At 45.1% G+C, this 22,947-nt stretch overlaps 2 protein-coding genes across 8 annotated transcripts in view; one reads left to right on the top strand and one right to left on the bottom strand.

Moving 5' to 3' along the window:
• The first annotated feature begins 332 nt into the window (after nucleotides 1-332).
• DBX1 (developing brain homeobox 1) lies at nucleotides 333-3,811 on the top strand. Its single transcript, XM_059848157.1, has 4 exons — nucleotides 333-684; nucleotides 1,140-1,241; nucleotides 2,882-3,084; nucleotides 3,428-3,811. Exons 1-4 carry the CDS (start codon nucleotides 333-335, stop codon nucleotides 3,809-3,811), a joined length of 1,041 nt encoding a protein of 346 aa, XP_059704140.1.
• A 6,314-nt stretch (nucleotides 3,812-10,125) lies between these two features.
• The window catches only part of NAV2 (neuron navigator 2), a 381,930-nt gene continuing 369,108 nt past the window's right edge, over nucleotides 10,126-22,947 (bottom strand). For all 7 annotated transcript variants that reach the window (XM_059848310.1, XM_059848312.1, XM_059848309.1 and 4 more), the window contains 8 exons: nucleotides 22,693-22,861; nucleotides 20,262-20,497; nucleotides 18,942-19,096; nucleotides 18,402-18,473; nucleotides 17,728-17,924; nucleotides 17,452-17,570; nucleotides 14,123-14,326; nucleotides 10,126-13,794 (listed from right to left, as the gene is read on the bottom strand). In XM_059848310.1, the coding sequence (XP_059704293.1) occupies nucleotides 13,669-13,794; nucleotides 14,123-14,326; nucleotides 17,452-17,570; nucleotides 17,728-17,924; nucleotides 18,402-18,473; nucleotides 18,942-19,096; nucleotides 20,262-20,497; nucleotides 22,693-22,861 (1,278 nt within the window). In that variant the 3' untranslated portion in view covers nucleotides 10,126-13,668. The remainder of the gene's footprint in view (nucleotides 13,795-14,122; nucleotides 14,327-17,451; nucleotides 17,571-17,727; nucleotides 17,925-18,401; nucleotides 18,474-18,941; nucleotides 19,097-20,261; nucleotides 20,498-22,692; nucleotides 22,862-22,947) is intronic.

The following is a 22,947-nucleotide window of genomic DNA, read 5'->3' on the forward strand; positions in this document are numbered from 1 at the left end:
TGTGGCGGGGCCATTGTGCCCCGGTTGCTTATGAAGTCTAATCCAATCATAAATTGCAGCCCCGGACCAATGGAGAAGCCGGGAGCTCGCCCTGAATGAAGCTCAAGTGGAGAACTTTGTTGAACCCCATTGTTGGGGCTGTCACTTTTGAAAGAGCCTCAGCGGGGCTGACCACTATAAAACCCATGGTCCATGAGGAAGGGGCAGAGAGAACTCCGCCAGACTCGCTGGCTGGATCTTTACCAACCCAGGTTCGCAAAGCAGAAAACAAAAGCAAACAAACAAACAAGCAGGCGAGCGGCCCCAGCCCGGCTCCGCGGACGGCCCCTGCGATGATGTTCCCCAGCCTCATCGCCCCTCCAGCCGTCTACCCCAGCCTCCTCCGGCCGACCCCCACCCTCACCTTGCCTCAGTCGCTGCAGTCGGCTTTTTCCAGCCATTCCAGCTTCCTGGTGGAAGATTTGATCCGGATCAGCAGGCCCACCAGCTACCTGCCCAGGACTGCCCCCCCGCCCAGCATGTCCCCCCCGACCTCGGCGGCCAGGACGGACTCGGGGACGCCGGAGCTCCCCAGCTCCACCACCGCCGGCTCCAGGAGGATCTGTTCGCCACAGACTTCCAGCAGCGACTCCACTTTCCTGAAGTTTGGAGTCAACGCCATCCTGTCCTCCACGCCCCGAGCCGGTAAGCGAGCCCAGCCCGAGCGCCGCCGGCCGCGGCTCCGGGGCCGGGGACACACCGGCCGCAGCAGGGGGGTGGCGGCCGAGGGGAGCGCAGGGACCCGCTTTAGGAAAGGGAGGCAGGAGCCGGTGCCGAGCTGCAGAGCCCTCTGGCATCGCTCGGGTTTCGAGGGCGAGGGCAGCGCTGCCTGCGCCCGGGAGGAGCAGGAGGAGGGAGGGGTCCCAGAGACGAGGGGTTCCCCGGCCGTGTCTTGTGGCTGAGCCTGTCCTCACTTTGTGCGGTGCCGCTTTGCTGGCAAAACCAGCAAAAGTGCCTCTTTCCCTCGGCCCTTCCAAGTTCTATTTTTTCTAAAAGTACCACAGCGTTGGTCTCAGACCGAGGACAGAACCCCGCCTCGCCGTCGGTCGAATCCAACCGGCGCTTACCCTCCGATTAATTTGATTTTATTCATTTACTAGAAACCTCCCCTGCGTTGCTTCAGAGCGTCCCGCCAAAGACTTTCTCCTTCCCGTACTTTGAAGGATCCTTCCAGCCCTTTCTCAGATCTTCCTATTTCCCAGGTGGGTGTTTGAAATGTCCCTGTGTGCGGGCTGGCCCCTCTGCCGGCACAGCCCCGCTGATTTCTCCCCGTCCCTGCGTTCCCCCCGGCGGGGTTATGCTGCAGTTCAGAGGTTGGAGGGAGTACAACATTCAAGCATCAGTCGCGCCAATTTGCTGCCCGATTTAGCACAGGCAGTGACTGCCTGACATTCCCTGCCCGCTCCCCCCGCTGATCCGCAAATTAGCCGGGATTGTCACGCTCCCGAGGCGAGGCGGGTCCCCGCTCCCTCTCTCCCTCCCTCGGTCGCTCCCGCCCGGGCCGGGGATGTTTCAGCACCACGAGTTGCGGTCAGCTCCGCCGCCCGCGCAGGGAGGGAGAGAGGGAGGGAGGGAAGAGGGAGGGAAAAGGGACGGAGCCTCTCGGCGTCCCCCAAACCTCTCCGCGTTCCGGGCGGGCCCAGCGCGCTGCGGGCGCGGTGTGACTGCTCTGCTCCACCTCCGCCCCGTCCTCACCCTCTGCTCCATCACCTCCGCCTTCCCGGGTACACCGTCAAACAGCACGGGGAAGGAGAGAAAGCAGGCCACGGAGCTGTGATGGCTACAGCACCGAAATATCACGATGCTGAGAGAACAATTAAACAAAAAAAAAAACCACTGAAATCTAATTACACAAACAAGCTATGAATTTAAAAAGAAAACAGGGAAAGGGAGAGAGAAAAAAAAAAAAAAAATAACCCAAGCTCTTCTATTCATCCTCTGGATAATGGAATTTGCTTCCTTTCTCCAGCATGTGAATAGCCTAACAAAAACAACTTGAGCTTTATAAATAGCTTTTCATGTCCATTTAATGAAAATGATTTGGGGAAAGAGACGATTGTGCCATCAGTATTCTCCCGAGGAGCCTGGCATGCCGTTGTGTTTAGTTTGAAAGTGTAAATCTCTTTTGTTCCAATAATATATGGCCTTAGCTGCTTGTCCTCAGTCTTTTTCTGTTAGTTCATTACTACACAATTACCATTCACGCTTCATTAGCATCTCTGTCTCTCTTGGGGAGGTTCCCCCCTCCTTTTTTTTTAAGGCGAAACTCTGCCCTTTTTTATCATACTAATGCCATTGGGAACCAGGCAGTGTGCTAATTAGCTGCAACTTTTCATGTCTTCGAATTGAATTCTCCAACTTTGGAGCAGGGGGGAGGGAGAGAGAAGAGATTATTATAAAAAGATGAATACTGATTGATCAAAACTGCATCTGAAGAGGAGCGGTTTTGTTCGGAATCAGAAAAGTCCTCATTTTCATCTCCAACATAATAAAGCATCTGAAACGATAAAAGCATCTGAAAAAAAAAAAAAAAATCAAATGCTTCTGAGTGGGAGGGAGAGCTTTTTTATTATACCTCTATCTTAGCCGGTAGGCCTCGCTTTGCCTTTTCAGGCCGGGACCTTTGAATTTCCCAACAAAACCGGCCACCACAGACCCATTTTCTACATGTGAGTCGGTAGATCTAATCCCGGCGATCGCTGCCTGAAAGGGGACGCTCGGTTAAGCCTAAAGCTCCTTTTCACGGCCCCAGGTCGATGAGCGCCAGCCCGAAGGGCGGGGAGGGACGGCGGGGGCCGGTCCCGCTCGCTCAGTGCCCCGTGTCCGTGTGTCCCTCCCACAGCTGCCTCCGCCGTGGTGCCCATCCCTGGCACCTTCTCCTGGCCGCTGGCTGCCCGCGGCAAGCCCCGCCGGGGGATGCTGCGCCGCGCCGTCTTCTCGGACGTGCAGCGCAAGGCGCTGGAGAAGATGTTCCAGAAGCAGAAGTACATCAGCAAACCCGACAGAAAGAAGCTGGCGGCCAAGCTGGGCCTCAAGGACTCACAGGTGAGAGGGGCCCCAGGTGGGGGAGGGCAGAGGGTGTGTGGGGAGCCGGGATCCCGGGGCCAGCTTGAGAGAAGCAGGGGGGAAGGGGATGGGAGCAGGGAGAACACCCAAAGCGAGTTACAGGCAGTCGACAGAGCCAAAAATGTCGCGATTACCAGCTGGGTGAGTAGGACCAGCCTGATTGCCCCTGAGCTTTCTCCTAGGCTCCTCCAAAGATCGGATTCTGTGGCTCCTGTTAGCTTTAGTATGGGCGTGTGCAGGGTCTTGAGAGTGCAGCCACAACCACCTTTTCTGGTGCTTGTTTCACTGAACCCTTCCACTTCTTTGTTGCTTTGTCCCCTAGGTGAAGATCTGGTTCCAGAACAGGAGGATGAAGTGGAGGAACTCCAAGGAAAGAGAGCTCCTCTCCTCTGGTGGCTGCAGAGAACAGACCCTACCCACCAAGTTCAACCCTCACCCAGACCTCAGTGATGTAGGCAAGAAATGTTCAGGAGAGGAGGAGGAGGAGGAGGAGGAGGAAGTTCCCCCTGTGTGCCCGTCCAGCCCCCAGCATCCCCTAACCTACCACCAGTCCCCAGAACATCTACACCTGAGGGACAGACTGGACTCCCAGATGTCTCCTTCTCCATCCCATTCTAGCAGCCCCAGCAAACCTTCAGACTTCTCAGACTCAGAGGAAGAGGATGATGAAGGGGAAGAAGAAGAGGAGGAGATAACAGTATCTTAGATCCCTTGCCTGCCCCTACCATCATGTGAGGACACTGCAAAGATGTAAATAAACCAGAGTGCTATAAATTGAAGAGGTGCTGTCCCACTCCAATGTCCACATGCTTCTTCAGCTCAGGTTCTTTATCACAACAGCTCCTTCTCACTGGTATTCCTCATTTGTTGCCCTGTGTAGAGGTTTTCATGTTCATAATATCTGCCCAACTTTTCATAACTCTCTCTGCTTAGCAATCAATAGTTGGTCAATTAGCTACCTTCTTCCAAAAACCAGACAACAGGCAGCTCCTGGCTGTGCAGTAGGGAGGAAAGGGAAATTTTCACGTAGGAAAGGAAACTTCTTCCCCCAGATTAAAAAAAAAATCATCAAAAATACAATAATATAGACAGCATGACAATTTCTATTAGCTTTCAAGTGAATTTCTAGCTACTATATTACTTACGCTGCTGCTGAAGGCTTGTCTGATCTAGCAACACTTTCTTCCAAAAGAAATAACCTTGAGGGACCCAGAGCAAGCTCTGCCTCCCTCCTCAGCCCAAATGGCACCATGCTTGTGCAACAAATCCATCAAAATCCCTGGAATGACTTTAAAGACATAATGCAAGCATGCCCAGTGTCATGGAGATCTTATATATTTATGATTTTTTGTCTTAATTTATTCATCAATATTGTGTTCAAAGCACTGTGTAACCCACCTTCTTGCCTGTGTTTGTGCTTATTTTCCACTTTGCTTCTCCTATCCATGGTGTGGACAGAGGAAAGTGGATACATCTCTTTGATTTTTAACTGAACTTTGCTGTCTTTGCACAGCTTATATGAACTGTACACTATTTTGTACACTTACTCTGTATGGGTGTTTTATACCAAGGTTATTGTCAATGATTATAACAATGGCTCAACAATGCTTCTCTCTTTTTTTTTTTAATTAAATGACAGCTAAACTACAGGTGAATGCAGCTGTGTAATTGTGTAACTTATAAAGAAACAATTTTATTTTGTATTTTACCATGTACAGACTCTAAATATGTATATATATTAAAGTGGATGATTGTCAAATAAAAAAAAAAGTAGATTTCCAAATTTGATCATTTGGTAGTATGTGGTTCTAGATAACAGGTTGTAGTTTGTGTCTGGGAGAGGAATCTACCTCATTAGTGATTCAATAAGAATTTTCCAGTTCCTTATTAAGTGACTTTACAAGAATATCTACCTGCCTTTTACCCTGGGAGCAACTCTTCACACATCACTAGGATACTACAGTTTGTAGACTGGGAGCAGGTAATTAATGAATTAATTAATTCCTACAGGGTAGAGAAACAGAATGAAAGAGATAAACTCAACTCCTCAGCCTCAAGTCCAGCCAAGGGTCATTCCAATAACACCAGACAAATCCATGCCCACCCAGCTGCTGTTTTTTTTCACATTTCATTGATACACTACAGGAATATCCATGGTATACAGGTAGCAGAGTTTTTCTGAAACAGAGATTTCATTACAAAATTGCATTTATTTTCTCCTCCATGATCTTAATGCCCACCATTCATAACACACCAAAACAAAAGAAACAAATGCAGCAGATGTCCCCTGGGTCCAGATCTCCCTCTGTGAGAGGACAGCTGTCTCCCTCTCCATTTCACTGCCACAGTCACAAGGGAAGGTGTGAAAAGAAGAAGAGACCTACAAAAATCATCTAGTCCAGCTTCGGGGCTAGTAAAAACTTAAAAGTGTTAATAAAGGGCATTGTCCAAAAGCCTCCTGAACACTGCCAGGCACAGGGCATGACCACCCCCTGCTAGAAAGGCCATTCCAGGTCTTTAACCTCTTTCCAGTTGGACACATTGTCACATTTCTCATCTTCTACCTCTCTGACACCTTGAAGCCATCAGCAATTGATAAGGCACACCTGACACAGGTGGAATGGAAAAAGAGATGGAAAAGACACAGACAAAACACAAAATACAGTGAAACAGCAAAAGGGCTTGTTGGGTTTGGGTTTGTTGTGTCGTTGTTTTGTAAAAGCCATGCACAAAAGAAAAGCTAAACCAGGAATTCACTCACTGCTTCCTGTAGGCAGGCAGGTGCTCAGCCTTCCCAGGAAAGCAGGGTCCCATCACCCATTGTTCCTTGTCTTGTCCGTGTGGCTCCTTGTGAGAAGGGAGCATCCATCCCCTTTTTGGCTGCCCTTTAGGTACTGCAGTCCTGCCATGAGCTCCTCACCAAGTTTTCTTCAGGAGGAGACTCAACTGCTTCAGTCTTTCTTCACAGGACAGGTTCTCATACCCCTCCTAGGTTTAGCCAAGCTCAGCCTTGCTAAATACAACTTTGTCTACCCCACCAAAGTTCTTGTACTCCTTGATGGTATTTGGCCACCTTCCCATGGTCAGTATTTATCTTTTTTTTTTGGTCTTTAAGCACATCCCAAAGCTCCCTGCTAAGCCAGGGTGGTCTCTTGCTCTGCTTCCTCCCCCTCCCTTTGTAGGGACTGTTCCTGAGTAACTCCCAGCCCTTATAAGCTGCTTATGGAAGGTTCAGGTGTGGAAGTTTCCGTGCTTCTGAAATCCAGGGGTTTTGTCCTATCAGCTGTCTTCAGTGTTCCCAGCAGGATCTGAAACTTCACAATGTTGTTATCATTACATCCAAGGCCACCGCTGATAGTTGGGCAGTAAAGTAAATATTATCAGGTAGGTTGAGAGCACTAAATCCAGCCAGCAATGGGCTGTTCTGAGTCAGCATGTCCAGTCTCTGCAGCAGGAAGCATTTCTCAGAGCTTTCCAGCATCCTCTTGTGTTGGGAAGGATGAAAGTTTGACAAGAAAGTCTCACAGATATGTGTGCTTAGCAGAAAGATTTTTGAATGTGGAGTCTGATGAAGGAATAGATTTGGAAGCAAGTTTTGATATAGAAGGAAAGAATTGCTGAGCCAGCCTTACTGGATAACCAAGGATGCAAAGGGTGTGTTAGTTAGAAGGGGTTTTTATGGCTTAGAGCAAAGGATAAACCCACCCCAAACCAGAAGATGTTTTTACCAAGCAGGAAGATAGCACAGGCAAACAAGTCAGCAAATGTGGCAAGTAGAAAAAAGGTCTCAGAATTGTCCACTGTAAGAAAACTGAAAAACAACTTCTAGCTTAAACTGTAATGTACTGACTGTGAGTGATTGGAGAACAGCACCATGAATATGGTAATTACAGCAGTTATGATGGCTAGAGATAACAGTTAAGGGATAGATTGGTTCTACTGTATTAAGATGCTCAGCACAGAAAACTACATAATGCAATGTAACCAAAACCAAAGTGTCTCCAGGCCTGCCTGCAGCTGGAGCTGACAGCTGTGGGCACAGCTCTGTCACCCACAACCCTGGACTGCTGTAACTCTTGGATGGAATAAACTGCATTTTGGAGAGCCCCTGGAGTCCCACATCCCTCATTTCAGCTCTTGCACTCTTCGATGACTTGGGCACTCCTGTGCAGAAATAAATTGTTTTACAGTCAGGACTGATTTGGGACTGGAGGTTGGTGGTCTGGCAGAAGGTGTGAAGCTGAAAATTGCGCAATAACTTCGTCAGAAATCCCGTTGTGGATGAGGCTTAGTGGCTCACACAGATCTGAGCTCATGAGCTTGCTCCTTCCCCACTGGGCTTGGGCTTTGTGTCCTAACTCCTCTTTTGCACTGGGTGGTGCTGGTTCATCACAATCCCGATAAAAAGGCACCCGGGCCTGGTGAGGGAGGCATCAAATGCCATTTGTTAGAGAGAACGCTGCCCGATGGGAACAGCAGAGACAATCTTCTGTCCCTTAGATGCTGAGAATCCCCAGCGGAGCACACACAGCATCCTGGCCACACCCCACCCACGCGTGTGGGCCTTCAAGGAGGGTTTTCTCACAGCAAAAGGACTCTATTAACCCTTTCTGCTGACAGACAGAAATGATGTACCCATGAGACCTTCTTGCTGCATGGCTGGACAAAGCCAAGGACACACAGATGGCTCAGCCCCATGCCCAGCAGGAGCTGCCTGTCTCTCTGTGAGAGTGGCCTGAGCTGCCACTCTGTGCATCAGCATCAGGGCTCTGTGCATCACAGCCCAGGTCTGGGGGCCAGCCTGTGCTTGTGGCACAGGGCAGAGCAGCACAGCACAGGCCTGGCCACACTCAGGCTCCCCGACATGCAGAGCACCAGATCCTTGATCTACAAAGGGCTCTCAGTCAGGATCTCAGTGGAAGCATGACCTCTTCCCATCTGCCTGTGGATCCCATTTCTTTTAAGATCCTTCAGACTTCCTAATTGGCTAGCCCCACATGGGGAGGAGAAATTACCCATATTTAGCCACAGCATGGTCTCCACTCCCTGTAACATCTCTCAAGCCTCTGAGCAAATCAGAAATACCTGTGACTGAGCAACCTGCTCTCACAGAAAATGTCCCAGCTCATTGCAGGGGGTTGGACTAGACGACCTCTAAAGGTCCTTCCCAGCCCAAACCATCCTATGATTGAGGAAGGGGAGAGGAACGTGGATTTCTGTGTGTGGCTAAACCAACCAAGGGGATGATGGGGAAGGATTTGCCTACAGTCAGCCCCACTGCCAGGGGCAAAGATGGAAGCTGTCCTCAGCTGCTGTGCTCTGCTCTAACCCCCAAAAGCCCAGATTAAACATCCACACTAGAAACCACAGATAACCCTTGGTCACCACAGAGCTCAGTGTCAGAATCCTGGGCATCAGTGGAGTGGTGAAATGGACAGAAAGGGAGGAATGGAGGATGGGAGCCTGCAGGGTATCAGGAGGAATTTCCTCTCTGGTACTTGAGGGGACTACTCCAAAGTACCAGTGGGAAAAAAGGGCAGAGGAATGAGAAAGGTGTAAATACATGTCACATGCTGCAGACTGTGTTTATAGAATGACTCCAGAGAATTTCCCATTTCCACTGCAGAAAGGAAGTCAGCACTGATCCTATGGCCCTGAGAAATGAGGAGATGGATCCAAGAAGGATCCATAAAATGAAACAGGATGTTGGAAACAAAAAAAGTAGGAAAATAAAGGTTAAAGAGAAGATAAGGTAAAGGAAAGAAAAAGTCAAGTGTAGGAAAGATAAGTCAAGACAGTGTGCACAGAGCAGAGAAAAGAATAATGCAGGAAAGGGACAGGGCAGCCAAAAAAGGAAAGGAAGAATTCCTGAGAGATAATAAGCATGTTTGTTGTCCTAGATAGCACAAGTTCTAACATCATTATAGTGCAAGGATTTCATATCACCAGAGCTTCATACCTCCTGGATGCTTCTCACAGGCAGCTCCTCTTAAGCACTGCCTGTTCCTGGTCCTTGCAGCAAGCCTCTCACCCCAGATCCCACCAATCCACTCTTTTACACCACTTGTTCTTATTGGCTACAGCTGTGCCCTGTTAAGATCAGGCCCGCTTCTGATCTTTAGTAATTGGTCCAGCTGCAACTCGTTGGGGGATAAGATTACCTTCTACACCACCTTCACTTACCCATACTGTATCCCCCTACACATGGTGGCAGTCCAGTATGGATTCAACAATTGTCCAAGATCATGGCTGAAGCATTTTCCAGGACCTAGTCTAGGACATGCAATTCTGTGAATCCAAGGAAGTTTAAGAACACAGAAAAATGTGCTTGAGCATGTCCAAAGCAATTCTGCCTCTGGAAAACTGCTGTGGAGGACAGACAATGCCCACATTACAGACCAGCTCTGAGCTGCCATTTACACTGCTGTGTCATTAAGAGTATTGTTGGATTGAACAAACAATTATCAGTTTTCAGCAGAGCTTCTTTGTTTTCTTTGAAATTTTCTACACGTGAATCTGCCCTACCAACATTAATCATTTAAGCAGGTGATAAGTGGACAAGGAACTGTCAAAAAAGAAATATGAAGAAGTAAGTCTCCAGGAAAAAAACCCCAAACCCCCTAGATTTTAAGTGCAGAGGTCTTTGCATTTATTCTTTTTCTTTTTGAATAGAGAACTTTTACCTTTTTTTTTTTTTTTAGCCAGAGTATTTATTTGTCATGAAGGATAATAGTTTCCTACATGTTTTTACTGACAGTGCATTTATAACCATAATGTCTCTATCAAATGGGTGGAGAGAAAATTGGAATACTGTGTGGAACGTGAAGGTTGTCCAGAGGGGTGGGAGATGCCCCTGGAAACATTCCAGGCTAGACTGGATGGACAGGTGAGGGCTGTTGGCACCTCCCCCCAAGTTCTTGATAAAGCCAACAAAACCAAAGGAGTGAACCCCATAATCCGCAAATGAAAAATTATAAAATGGTGATTAGGAAGGGATAAAAAGTTCTGGGAAGCCACAAATCTGAATAAATAAGCATCAATTTTATTGAATCATGAATAATTTAAGACTGGTACAATCATCAGCTTTATTCTCCATGACACGGGGTGGGGAAGGGGTAGAAACGGGGAGAGTGAGAAAGGGGAGGCATGATCTCAAACAGACCATTCACAAATTCCAATCCTAAATGAGAACTGAAAATTAAATAGGGAGAGGAGCAAATGGAAAACATCATAAACGTACACAAAATACTCAATTCCTAGTTTTCTCTTTAAAAATGGCTAGAAAAAATTCATCAAAATGCAGCACTTTTAATCAAATATTTACATTTCTATGTTACAATGAAAAAATGTACATCTTATAGAACATATTTCATAAACTGTTCCACTGGAAACGACTAGATCAAAACAGCAACCTTCCATTTAATATCAACAAAGATTTTTTTGCTTTGTTTTTGTATATTATTTTTTTCTTGAAAGAAAATTGCCACGTTCAGACAAGATTTCATACACATAATATCGAAGTTAAGCATCAACAATGAAATATCAAGTTTGCTTCTTTCAAAATGTACAAAAAGGCTAACCAACCCCCTCCCTCCCCTTCCCCAAATAAACCACATCTCATGTATGGCCTGTATCATTCTTGGCAGTTCTGAAGGAAAGAAAATGGTTTATTCTCTCAATTTATAACTCAACACGAATGTTGCATAGAATCTTGCATTTCTTGTTGATATTTTTTTTTTAAACGAGCCAACTTTGTAAGGAGGAGAAAAAAGGGGAAAAAAAAAAAGAAAAAAAGGAAGTGTTTTGAAAAAGCCTTAAATGAGAAGAAAGTCACCTAAAGAAAGACTTAATCTATGAAAAGTCTTGATAAAAACTAAGACGTGTGCACAACAGGTAACCCTGCTTCCCGAAGTTTCAGAAAAACACGGAATATTGTGATGCTCAGAATGACCAGCCTATTCAAAATTGCCTCTCTCACTGTAAGCCAAGTTAGTGTCAATAAAAAAGAAGAGATAACAGAAATTTCTTCCTGAGCTTAAGCACAGGATTAAACACAGGAAAAAAAAAAAAATACCCCGTTTCCCACAAATAAAACACTACTTTAAACATGTCTTTTAGCACTCAGTTAAAGGTCAACTGAGACATTTTCTAGGATATCAAGTCCATTTAAAGCCCTAGCCCTGCAACTGGATTTTTTTTACAGGCACATGCTCTGTCTGCACGGATTCAGTTGGGGGATTAGGTACCAAAATTCACAGTAGTAGCAGGTAAAGTCAGTGCTGGGAAGCAGAATTGTCAAGACTACTGGAAAAATTAACTTCTCTCAAACTCATCATCAGCATGCTATGGATTTGATTCCATACAGATCTAACCCATTTTTTACAGTACCAAGAACTGGATTAGGAAAATTGGCTGAGTAACCTTCGTTATTCCATTCAGCGAAATAATGAAATCAGAGTTCATAAGGTTAAAACAGTAACAACACCAAGCTCTTCCCCCATCATTAAAATATTTAAATTTTTCCTTTTACAATATTTTTCTTAAAAAAAAAAGTCATCAGCACTTAAAAGTTGTAACAGGAGCAGATTCAAGACCAGCTTAGTAAGACAAAGTACAGTTATATTACAGAAAGTCATGAGGTATAATAAAACCATCCTCTCAAGCTGAGCCACCATGAACTTGTTTGTTATGTTCCTTTAAACCCACAAGCTTGAAAAAGTGTTTGTAGTAAGATTTCTTTCTGTACATTGAAAAACCAGCATATTCCTGTCATTTATTAGAGTTGAAAAGGTTCTTTAGTCCCTCTTGCATGGATAAAACAGCTCTTCAGTGATTTGTTAGGTGGGGATTGATATGAACCTGAAACGTTATCTCATTTCCCTCCTTTTTTTAGTCACATTTAAACAAATTCTAGTATCTCATACAAACAATATTCACAGCAACTTATGATATTTCAAGAGATGACTTTAGCCCTGTTTCTTTAAATAAAATCCCATAATATACAGCACTAATTTAATCAAACACAATTAGTACAAAATAAGGCATCGCTTTTAAAAGTCAGCACCAGAGGAGAGCTGGAAAGGCTCGCACGGATCCCTCCTGGGGAGTGAGGTGTTGGCTGAGGTACAGCTGATGTGCTGGGGGATGGTGTCACCAGGAAAGTGCAGCTCTTTGGGAGGTGTTCTTGCTCCCCAGCACAGGTACAAGCCTGAACACTGATCGTGCAGGTGTGTGCGTTCACAGAGGAGGAGAAACCAAACCAGGTTTGCAGCTCTGCCACAACTCAAAAGCATGGCACAGCATAACTCAAAAGACACAGTACTCAGTACCTCATCTTTTTTTTTCCAGACCTGAATACTGCTGAAATGCTATTTTTTTTTTTTAACTTTGCAATTAAAAAGAAAATTCATGGAAGTATTGTCACCAGAGTAGCACTGGAACTGCCACAGAGCTGAATTTTAATTAACCCCCTTATGGTTGTGCTGATTGGAATGAAACCTCTGAACAAAACCCAAAGTTTTCTAAAAACAGCTGTCACGTTTCATGGCAAAAATTAAAAACTGAAAGTCTGACTGATCCCTTTGCAGGGGTGTAGCTCACCTCTGTGTACAGAGCTCACCATGCCTGTGCACTGCCAAGGGTCCTCTGGAGCTGTAGAACTCCAGGGGCACAGCCCTGCCACTGACTTCTGTGAAGGAGGGAAGCCCCCTCTCCTCAGGGTGGATTAGTGGGGTGTAAACAGCACAGAAGTCAGCCCAGCTGGTGGTGTGGATGTAAGTGGGAAGAGAATTGGGCCCTGACTAGCAAAAGGCTACCTGATTTTTCATTTGTAGCAGGATTGATTGCTACACAGTGTTTGAAAAAAACCTGATTTGTTCAGACTGTATACATATTTTTATATAATCCTATTTATATATATAATCTTTATAAACACACAATGAAAGAAAACCAAGGTCTCAGACTGTCAAGGAGAGCAGCGCTTTTTGTTTTAGTTTCTTTTTTTCCTTTTCTCTTTTTTTAATATTTATTCAAACTTCCCTGTTTTGCAGCTTTGCCTTCATTGAGTATTATTAGGAGGCAAGCAATATTGTGATAGCACCAGAACTATATGAAGCTGAGTTTAACCCACAAAGCTGATTGGTAAAAGTCCAGCCCTCACGTAAATGTGTTTGGTCAGAAGCAGCATAGGCAAATATTCCCCCTCCCCTCTCTTTCCAGACAGTACATGGCACAAAGCTGCTTGCTTCACAGCTGTGAAACTGCCCCCCACCCCAGTCCCTTCAACTTGGTAATGATGATTATTTTTAACATCTTCAGGATCTTAGGCATGAGAGCTTACAGCAACTAAAAAGAAGGAAACCAAGGAGTAGTGCAGTTCTCATCATTGTCAAAAGAAAAACAATAAAAAGGTCACTTGGGTTGCCTGCACCCAGGTTCAAGATTGCTCCAAGTGTCTTGTTCTTGCAGCTCTTAATACTGAGATCCCAGCCCAGGAACGTGCTCTTTTCATCAGTCTGTGACCAGGGCTCTTGCCAAGTGGAAACAACTTCTGTCTGAGGGAGATCACAACGTCGACTCCAGAGAGGAATCCAGGATGTCATCGTGATGGCTGTTGCTGTTGGAGTCGCTGTCGTAACTCTGGGGGCTGGAGTAGTTGGCTGCCTCCTGGAGTCTCATCAGCATGTTCATCTGCAGAGCCAAGGGAGTTCATGAGTATTTGTATTTTGAGGTAGGAACAGCATTAACTCCACATGACAGCTACAGCGGCATTTGCCTTGCCAGTGGGCAAGGAAGGAAAGGGAGAAAGGAGCAGGGGCAGTAACACCGAGACTCAGAACAGAGGCACTGACTGTAAATCACAGCAGCATCCAAATTACTGGCTAAACACAGCTTCTCCAGCAAAGGAGGAAATGAGACAACCAAAGGGATCAGTCTACAGCCACAGAGCAGTTCCTGTTTCCAATCCCTAGAAACGAGGCAAGTGAAAGAGTTCTGCTGTTCAGAGAGGAGAGCTTACCAGAGGATCTCCTTCAGCATCACTCACTGGGACTTGTTTGCTGGTGGAGCCCTCCCGGGACACGGAGTAGCCGTCGAAGCCCACGTCCTCGGGCCTCAGCTGGAGCAGAGGGGGCCACTCGTGGTGCTGGGGGCTGGCTGCCCAGGGGTAGGTGTCCATGACCCACTTGGCAGGATCCTCCCAGGGCGCTCTCCTCCCATACAGCTGAAAGAGCACAAAGCCATGTCAAACATTCCAACCATCTCACCCGCTGCCTACCTGACCAAAACGAACGTGCCATGGTCCTTGTGCTGCAGGAAACACTCTGCAAGCAGGACTGAATGGGAGAGTTTCCTTACCCTAAACACACACAAAGCCCTTTTGTCATGGCACTGATTTGGAAGGAGCTGACCACCTTCTCCAAGACTGCAGTGCCCTTCTCTTGGCACCAGCTGAAGGAAGAAATGCCTGAAAATAACATCATCTAGTCAAGTCAACTTCAACGAGGTCAGCACACAAAAGCAGCCCTCAGTGCTGGCATCTGGATTGCACTGGCAGCTGCCTTACCAACTGCCATCCATGGAATGTGGAGGAGGAAACGTGAGAGCTGTCATCAGGCAAGAAGGATGGATGTCAAGGCATAAAGTTTTCAGGTCAGATTTTTTTTGTGTTCAACCAAGAAAAAGCACCAGCAGCACTTGTCCATGCTCAGGTTCTTAAGCAGGCAACTCTGATTCAAAAATGTTTTTCTGGATGGAACAGACTGCACACTACTGAATCCCAGTGTATTCTCCCTGTTCTATTCTATTTGTCTTAGCTAGACAACACATTCATTTGAATGCTTCACGACTTCCAAAAGCATAAATACAACTACAAGTGGCTTTAAAACATTGATTCCCACTTTAAAAATATCACCATCAACATCCTTCAGCAACTAGTGCTTGTCTCTGACATTTTGTCACTGTCCCCTTCCTTTATCCCCCTGCACAAGGGTAAAAAACAACAGTCTAGCAAAGAAATTCACCAGTTCTCTGATGGACCTAGGACTATCTCACTTTCCTCAATACTATTTCTCCATGGTATGTTTTTTGTGGGTTTAGATTTTGCATGCACAGAGTATTGAAGCGCTGTGAACACCAACCCGTGGTGTGCTGTGAGGCAGGAGGGAGCAGAGGTGCCAGCAGATGGTGCTAGGCAATCTGAAACAGAGCCTCCTCCACAGCCCAGACCCTTCATCCTTCAGCCCTGCTACTTTATCTTCCCAGCTTCAAAATGGGGCCAACCAGATCTCCTATTTTAACCTTTTTCTCAAATTTACCATGATACATGACATTTGGCAAGTGGTGAGGATTTTGTTTTTTTCACATCGTTTCTCCTGCAAAACTCTGAGTGGATCTGAGCTCAGGAGAGATTAAATGACTCACCAACCCTGGCAACCAGGTCTGTCCACCCCTCCCCACTGGCACATTTTCCAAGGAGCAAGTCATGGGACAAGGATGGAACAGGTTGCTCCACAAAGCATGAAAGAAAAATCATTGGAGTATGAGTGACAGTGGCAGGAAGCCACAGGGACTCTGGGTCCTCTTTTTGCTGGTACAGATAGACCAAGCAGGAAGAACTCGGGTTTTATGCAACCTTCTAATTTTCACATCCCTCTTTTGAAGAACAAAACAAGTCAGCTCCCATGGGAGCAATTACTGTAAGGATTCATTTGGTTTGTTTGTATTTGACCCAAAGTAATTCTCTAAATGAGAAACAGAAATATAAAAATAGCTGAGAGCAGATCCACAGAGATCAGAGCAAAATTAGGAGTCCACCTTTCCTTTCAGGAAGGCAATTTCAGGACAGAAGATGTGCTCTCAGAGGAGTCTTTGTGGGTGTGAGGAAGAGAAAACAGCCCCAGATGAAACCCACCTTTCTAGCATTAGCTTGTTCATTAGCACCACTCTGGCTACTCTTCAAGTACTAAAGTGCATCTTCTTACCCATCAAGCAAACAAAAGAGAAATTATTTAAATAGGGATGAATTAGGGAAAATGGGCTGAAGGGGATAAAGAATGTAAAGCCCAGTGAGAAACTGAAGTCCTTACACCTGGAACACAAGCCACTCAATACCCTAAGGAAAGATGGAGATACTGGAAAGAGCAAGGAGCAAAAGGATGGTTTTATCAATTACTCTCTCTCCACTTCCATTGCTAATTTTTCAATGCTTTCCACATGTACTGATCAATGATATGAGAGCTCCAAAAGCCAGTACAAGGAGCCCATCATTACTGTGAGTATCAGTTTTCTCCATTTCAAGAGCAAGCAAAGTCACCTGCTCTTCTTTCTCTTGTTTTAGGCTGGAAAGATTCCTGGCTCCCATTACTTTCCTTTAAAACAAGTTTCTGTAACATGGTTCTCCTGTTCTATTTCTTGCTAAGTTCCTGAGTGTGTTTTGTACTCCAGGACCTATTGTTTTCCTTATGGCTAAGAGTCCACCACAATTGTCCCAAAAAGAATGAGGTCTCCAAGTACTGGCAAATTTCAAACAGCAGCTGCCCAAACTGTACCCAAAACTTGGAGAATTTGTGTATTTCACAATTTTTTAAGAAGCCATTAGTAAAAGATTAGTTGTAAACTATACTTTAAAGCAGGTGCTGCTGGGCTTATTCTGTGAACAAAGAGCTGGTTATTAAAAACCCTCCTTTTTTCCCCTACCTAAATGGCAAGTCCATAGCAATTCTCTGCTGAACCCTCCTCCTGATTCCAACAAGCTTCATAGTCATACAGACACCAAAAACTATTCCAAATGGCCAGATTGTGAATCAATTACCAAACAAAGACAATCAATGATCATTTCACTTCATCCTCTGAAAGAATTATGAAGGAATTTACTAAAAAAATCATCTGAAATACTGAGAAGTAATCAAAATGTCACTGATACTGCTCCTGTCACTCATGGATACATTCTCTCCATGCAAAGCTTTGTTCCTGTGCTGAAAGATTTGATTTCCAAAGGAAAATCCTGTGTAACACAGTTAATGATGACAAGCCTAATTCTCTGGTGCACAGGATAATTTTAAGGTGTGCTTCTGGAACTCAGTATTGAAAGGTATTTGTACATCTAACTCCCCCCACTGCAAACATGAGCAGTTTGGCATCTAATCACTTCTTCCACTCTCTACTTCAAAAGTGCTTGAAGGGACTAATTCTGCCTGAAATTACTGACAGCTCTGGTTACATTTCCACAGACATGCAGATATTCAACATGCAAGGCTGTATCTACAGAAAATGCTGCCACTACTGATTTTTGTTGCCTTTTGAACAGATGCCATTCTAGACCTAAGATTTTTCCCTTTGCCTGCTCACCTGTAGCCCTTCTCTCACTGCCTCCAGAAGATATGGAATGATGGAGTAGTTCCACAAGTCAGTGAACCAAACTCTAGAACCATCTACATCTATTGGACAGGAAAGGAAGAGCCGTGGACCTGCAGAGGGAAATTCAGATATTACACTCAAATCACCAGCACAAAAAACATCAAAAATAGGGTGATGACATCTAAAAGTAGGGTTTTAAAGACAACTATTTTATGTGACACAGCAAAGGAAGTACACAAAGATACACATGATATACAGAATACTTACCAATAGTAACATCAGAGGAGCTGTGAGCCTCCAAGAATTTGTTCAGATGTTGCCAGACCTTGGGAATCCAATCAATAATCTTAACCAGCTCTGCATTCCTCATCCTGCCACTGATCTCTGTTTCAATCAGTTTTCTTCTCAGGAAACGGCCGAGGAAGCCTTTGACTGGCTCAGTGTGGTTTGCACATAGCACCCATCTAAGGCACAACACCAGGAATGGACATTATTTCTCTTCCCTGCTCCTGAGTGTAACTATTCCTGACTACATTTCTCTTCTTATTTCCAGATTATCAGGATCAAAATGGGCTATTCCAGCCGTGCATGTTTTCCAGCAAAAGTGACTTTGGAATATTTCACTAGATGAGCCAATTTTTATTGTGCATTGTTTCAGCTCATTTCTCAATAATCTGTTTTGCCTAAATATTGTCTTACTGAAAATCTGGTAGGAAATCAAATATCTTAACAATCCTCTATAAAATAAAAGTTGTATGAACCCAGTTCCTTTAATGACAGCACCATAACCAAGCTGAACATGTCAGGGCAGCAACCAGGAGCAAATGGCATTTCTCTCTCACTTTGCTATTTCAGCTGATAAGAACAATTTCAAATGACTCAGTAGCCATTACTCCTCTGCCAGCCCACAAACATAAATGAGAAACATGAATAAACAGTACCTGAAATTATGGTGAAGTTGAAGATTAGGTGTGGAGGAGGTGGCTTGGTTCATTGTTCCAATAATATAAGGACTATTGGGAGAAAAAAAAAAAATCAAGCAAGTAACTCGTGAACTTTGAAAAACAAGTTTTAAGTAAAACCTGAACATTAAAAAAGGTCATTCCAAACCCTTCTGTCAAAGAAGGTTTTGTAGTTACTTATCACCAAATTCTCTACTGAGATTCTGTGAACATCAAATTCTGGAAGCAAACCAGAAGTCCCAAAACAGGACCTTCCACTACAAATGGGGTTTTACTACTAATGATCTACATCACAAAGCAAATACAACTACTTTCAAACTACTTATTTCAGAAAAATAGATAATTTTATGAAGGAAAAAGATCCCTCTGAAGCACTGTCCACAAAATGGACAACCTGGTCATCTTCCTCCACATAACTTAATTAATGTAGGCTTTGTTTTTGGGTGATTGGATTTTGCAGGAGCAGTGCTCTGAGTACAGGATTAACATTTGCAATGTGTTCTGATACTATTTCTTTACCATTTGTGGTACTTGCAGTTTAGGAGTCCATTAAAGATCTCTCCTAGGGAGCTAACGTGGTGCAAATTATCCAAAATGATGACCAGGGGCATATCCACAGCATTATTTTCACTGTTGCACTGGTCTGCCAGGTTGGACAGGTACTGGCGGAGCTCCTGCAAAGCAGATATAAAGAAAAGAAGCAAAAAATATTTTTTTTTCTTCACATTTCTTAAAAAATCAATTAAGCTTGGTAACAAAATCTCAAGCAAAAGAGCCTGACATCTAACAAATCACATTTCTCATTAACAATTTCTCCTCTTCGATGAGAAAACACAAGATATGGTTTTCTTTCTCTTTTGTAGGCTATGCTGAAGACTCAGAGACTGTGCCAGAAATCCCGTGTGAGATAAGGGCTTAAAGAGGGGTAATATTTTGTAATTTAGTTTGTGTTTTTTATTCATCAATGTCAGACCTAAGAGGTCTGAAACATATTTTTGTTTCTTTTCAGGAACTTGATCAACTCTCCCCATACAAAACCAAACTCTGCATTCCAGCTAGATTTGTTGTATCATCTTGCAACTGTGTTTCCATCAAAATGCAGACGACAAAATTAAACTGGAACAAACCATCCCTCATCACAGGCCAAATCTGGATGCCTTCAGCAATGCTGGAAAGAAGGATGAGCTTTTGGTGCTGCTGATGAGTGGTTGAAATGCTCTCAGCAGTTTTAAAGCGTGTCTGAAATCATACCAGTGGCTTACAACCACAATTTCAACCATCCCTTTCCTCCAGAGGAAAATATGCCTAAGGCCATCAAATACACAGATTTTTTTTTTTCTTTTCTTTAATCTAGATGATCACTGGAAGTATATTCAGCAAAACCAGCAGCACATAAAAAAGCAAAGACACGCCTTACCTGCCCAGGAATGTGTCTGCACAACAGCCTCTCCAAACCCAGCACACCATTACAACTGCTGATACCTGCAGCTGCAGAAGCTCCTGACAGCCTGGAGATGCATTTGAGGGTTTTGGGAAAAGTGCCCACATGCAATAGGGATTGCTTAAGTCTCTGGGAATTTTATGCAGGTGTTTAACTTCCTGGGCATTTCTTAGGCTCCCCTAAACACTTGAAAATCATGACACCTTTAGCTGCTTAAATCCACACCTGGAAGCCTGCTGTTCCAGACCCATAATCAAGTGACTCTGAAAACCTTTCATTATTGTTTCCTTCAGGATAAAGAGAATGCTTTGAAAACAATGCTGAGTTCAAGATGACGGGTTAGGAAAGGTCTCCCAGCCCGGAGCCGTGGCCGTGCGGGAGGGTTTGTGCGCGCTCACCTTGCTGGATTTGTGGTCCACGTTGAAGGTGGCGATGATGCCCTCGGCCAGCTCCCTGCCCTCCCTGAGCACCATGTACTCAGACAGCCGGTTGGCCAGGTAGGTTTTGCCCGTGCCACTGGGGCCAGACAGGATGATCCTCCTGTGCTCCATCAGCAGGGACACGTAGCGCTGCAGGATGGCCTTGGGGATCAGCGACTCGAACACCAGCCCGTCCAGGCTGTTCTCACAGACACCTGCAGCAGCAGGGAAACAGGCACTGAGGGCCATCTCCAGTTCCCATCCAAATAACAGGCATTGAGGGCCATCTCCAGTTCCCATCCAAATAACAGGCATTGAGGGCCATCCCCAGTTCCCATCCAAATAACAGGCTCTGAGGGGCATCCCCAGTTCCCATCCAAATAACAGGCACTGAGGGCCATCTCCAGTTCCCATCCAAATAACAGGCATTGAGGGGCATCCCCAGTTCCCATCCAAATAACAGGCATTGAGGGCCATCTCCAGTTCCCATCCAAATAACAGGCATTGAGGGCCATCTCCAGTTCCCATCCAAATAACAGGCATTGAGGGCCATCCCCAGTTCCCATCCAAATAACAGGCATTGAGGGCCATCTCCAGTTCCCATCCAAATAACAGGCATTGAGGGCCATCTCCAGTTCCCATCCAAATAACAGGCACTGAGGGCCATCTCCAGTTCCCATCCAAATAACAGGCATTGAGGGCCATCTCCAGTTCCCATCCAAATAACAGGCATTGAGGGCCATCTCCAGTTCTCATCCAAATGGACCTGAGCAAGCTGCTCTTCACTTCAGAGCTAAACTCCTTCCCCACCCCAGTATCCCTCATGGTTGAGAGAGGCACACACAAAGCTGAAAACAAGTGCAGGGGTGAACCATGGGCTTAGCCTGGATCCTCCTTCAGCCCGTTTAAGTCCTCAGCTGCATCCCTGAGGCCCTTTGGAAGCTGCCACACCAAAGGATTCCAGGCTACACTCTTCATGCACAAGCCATCCATTTTACAGCATTTCACCACGCATTCATCCTGAATGTACCTGTTTACTTTTGGATCACTAGACCAAAAAAAACCCCAGCTATCATCACCTCCCCCTACTTTCCCAAATGCCTGTAATTAAACTCCTCCTCTGTATGCTGATAGTTATCTCCTCTAACAGAAAACTCGTACTGATAAGCATTTATGCCATGTCAGCAGTCACTTTAGGCAGAATTGGCTTAGGGAAAATACACAGTGCTTCAAAATAAACAGCAGGAAGGGAAGTTGGCAGATCACCCAGAGAAATGTTTGCACCTCAGTGGTTACTTGGAATATTAAATATTTATATAGGCAGCTTTATATCTCAAAGGTATATTTGTGATTTTCCATAAATTGATTAAATACATTTCTATTTTATTGAAAACTGTTATCACTTATGAACCTTCTAGGTGCATGTCGAGTCAGTGCCAAGTTAAAGATAAACTCAAACTGCTGCTTTACAGACACAGTTAGACCTTATGCAATATTTCAGTTAGTATTTAGGACTGGACAATGCATTTTATATAAGTAGAACATCCTGGGTTCATTTCAGTAAGTTGATGTATTTCACAGTTTATTTTGTCTTCCTGCCCACTGCTTTGCTATACAAGGTAACCTGGTTTTTACACCAATAATCAAAAACCTGCTGTCAGTCAAATTTCAAAGCTGATCTGAAGAATGTTTGGCACTGCTCTCAAATGCCATCTGTCTGCAGATTTCACGGCTCTAACTTTGAGCAAACTGATATATGTTCAAAATGCAGCAGTTGAGGGTTTTACCCCTGAACTTAGTTTCATAGCATAGTTTTCATAAAAAAGTTTTTCCCTGAGAAACACAAATGCTAAATTTTTATCAGTCTTACAGAATATAATTGATGGGAATTCTGAAAACCATACATTTTGAGAAATCCAGATTTTAAGGAGTTGCATAAAATTTGGGCTCCCTCCTTCCTGAGGGACTTAAGGGGGGACCCTTCAGTAAGACCAACCAAGCAAATGAGTCAAGATCTATTTTTTTTTTAACCCTGCATGAAGGAAATAACAACTACAGCTGTGATAAAGAGCCAACGAAATTTTGAGGCTTGACTCATTTTGAAAGTACTTTGCTGCTCAAACAGCTCCACTGCATCCTTTGTGATGTGAGGTCTCCTCCAGGACAACTGAACATCTGTGGAGTAATTTTCCCTAGAGTTACAGGTTGAAAGCTTGCTGAAATGACAGACTTAGCATACCCCAAATGCTGACTTTATCAAATGAAAACAGCAGGAAGTAAATAAATGCTAGGAACAGGAAAAAGCGGGGCAATTAGAAGTCTCTACTCCCCTGAGCTTCTTGACACAGCAAGCTCTGACAAAACTCAATAGTGAGAACTCCAGCAGGCAGGTGAGGTGAGGTGAGCTTACCTTTGATGGTGACTGAGATGGTGTTGTTTTCTCCCACCAGGTAGCCACAGGGCAGCAGCTCCGGGGTCTCGGCGCTGCTGGTGCGCCTGATTTCCCCGATGCTGTAGCCCAGAACACTGTCTGAGTTCAGCCCCAGCTGGCTCACAGGATCCACATGGATGATGTACTCCTGGGGTGGGAAAGGGACACGGGAGGTCAGGCAGCACTGGGGGCCCGTTCTCTGCTGTGACAGTGCCTAAAGCACAAAGTTCAGGG

Source organism: Haemorhous mexicanus, chromosome 6 (genome assembly GCF_027477595.1).
Source record: "Haemorhous mexicanus isolate bHaeMex1 chromosome 6, bHaeMex1.pri, whole genome shotgun sequence".
NCBI classification, from domain to species: domain Eukaryota; kingdom Metazoa; phylum Chordata; class Aves; order Passeriformes; family Fringillidae; genus Haemorhous; species Haemorhous mexicanus.

Excerpts from the sequence above, each read along its gene's own strand:
- DBX1 (XM_059848157.1), top strand. The coding sequence starts at position 333 with ATGATGTTCCCCAGCCTCATCGCCCCTCCAGCCGTCTACCCCAGCCTC. Across the intron at positions 1,242-2,881 it reads CAGATCTTCCTATTTCCCAG|CTGCCTCCGCCGTGGTGCCC; the intron begins GTGGGTGTTTGA and ends TCCCTCCCACAG. Across the intron at positions 3,085-3,427 it reads TGGGCCTCAAGGACTCACAG|GTGAAGATCTGGTTCCAGAA; the intron begins GTGAGAGGGGCC and ends TTTGTCCCCTAG.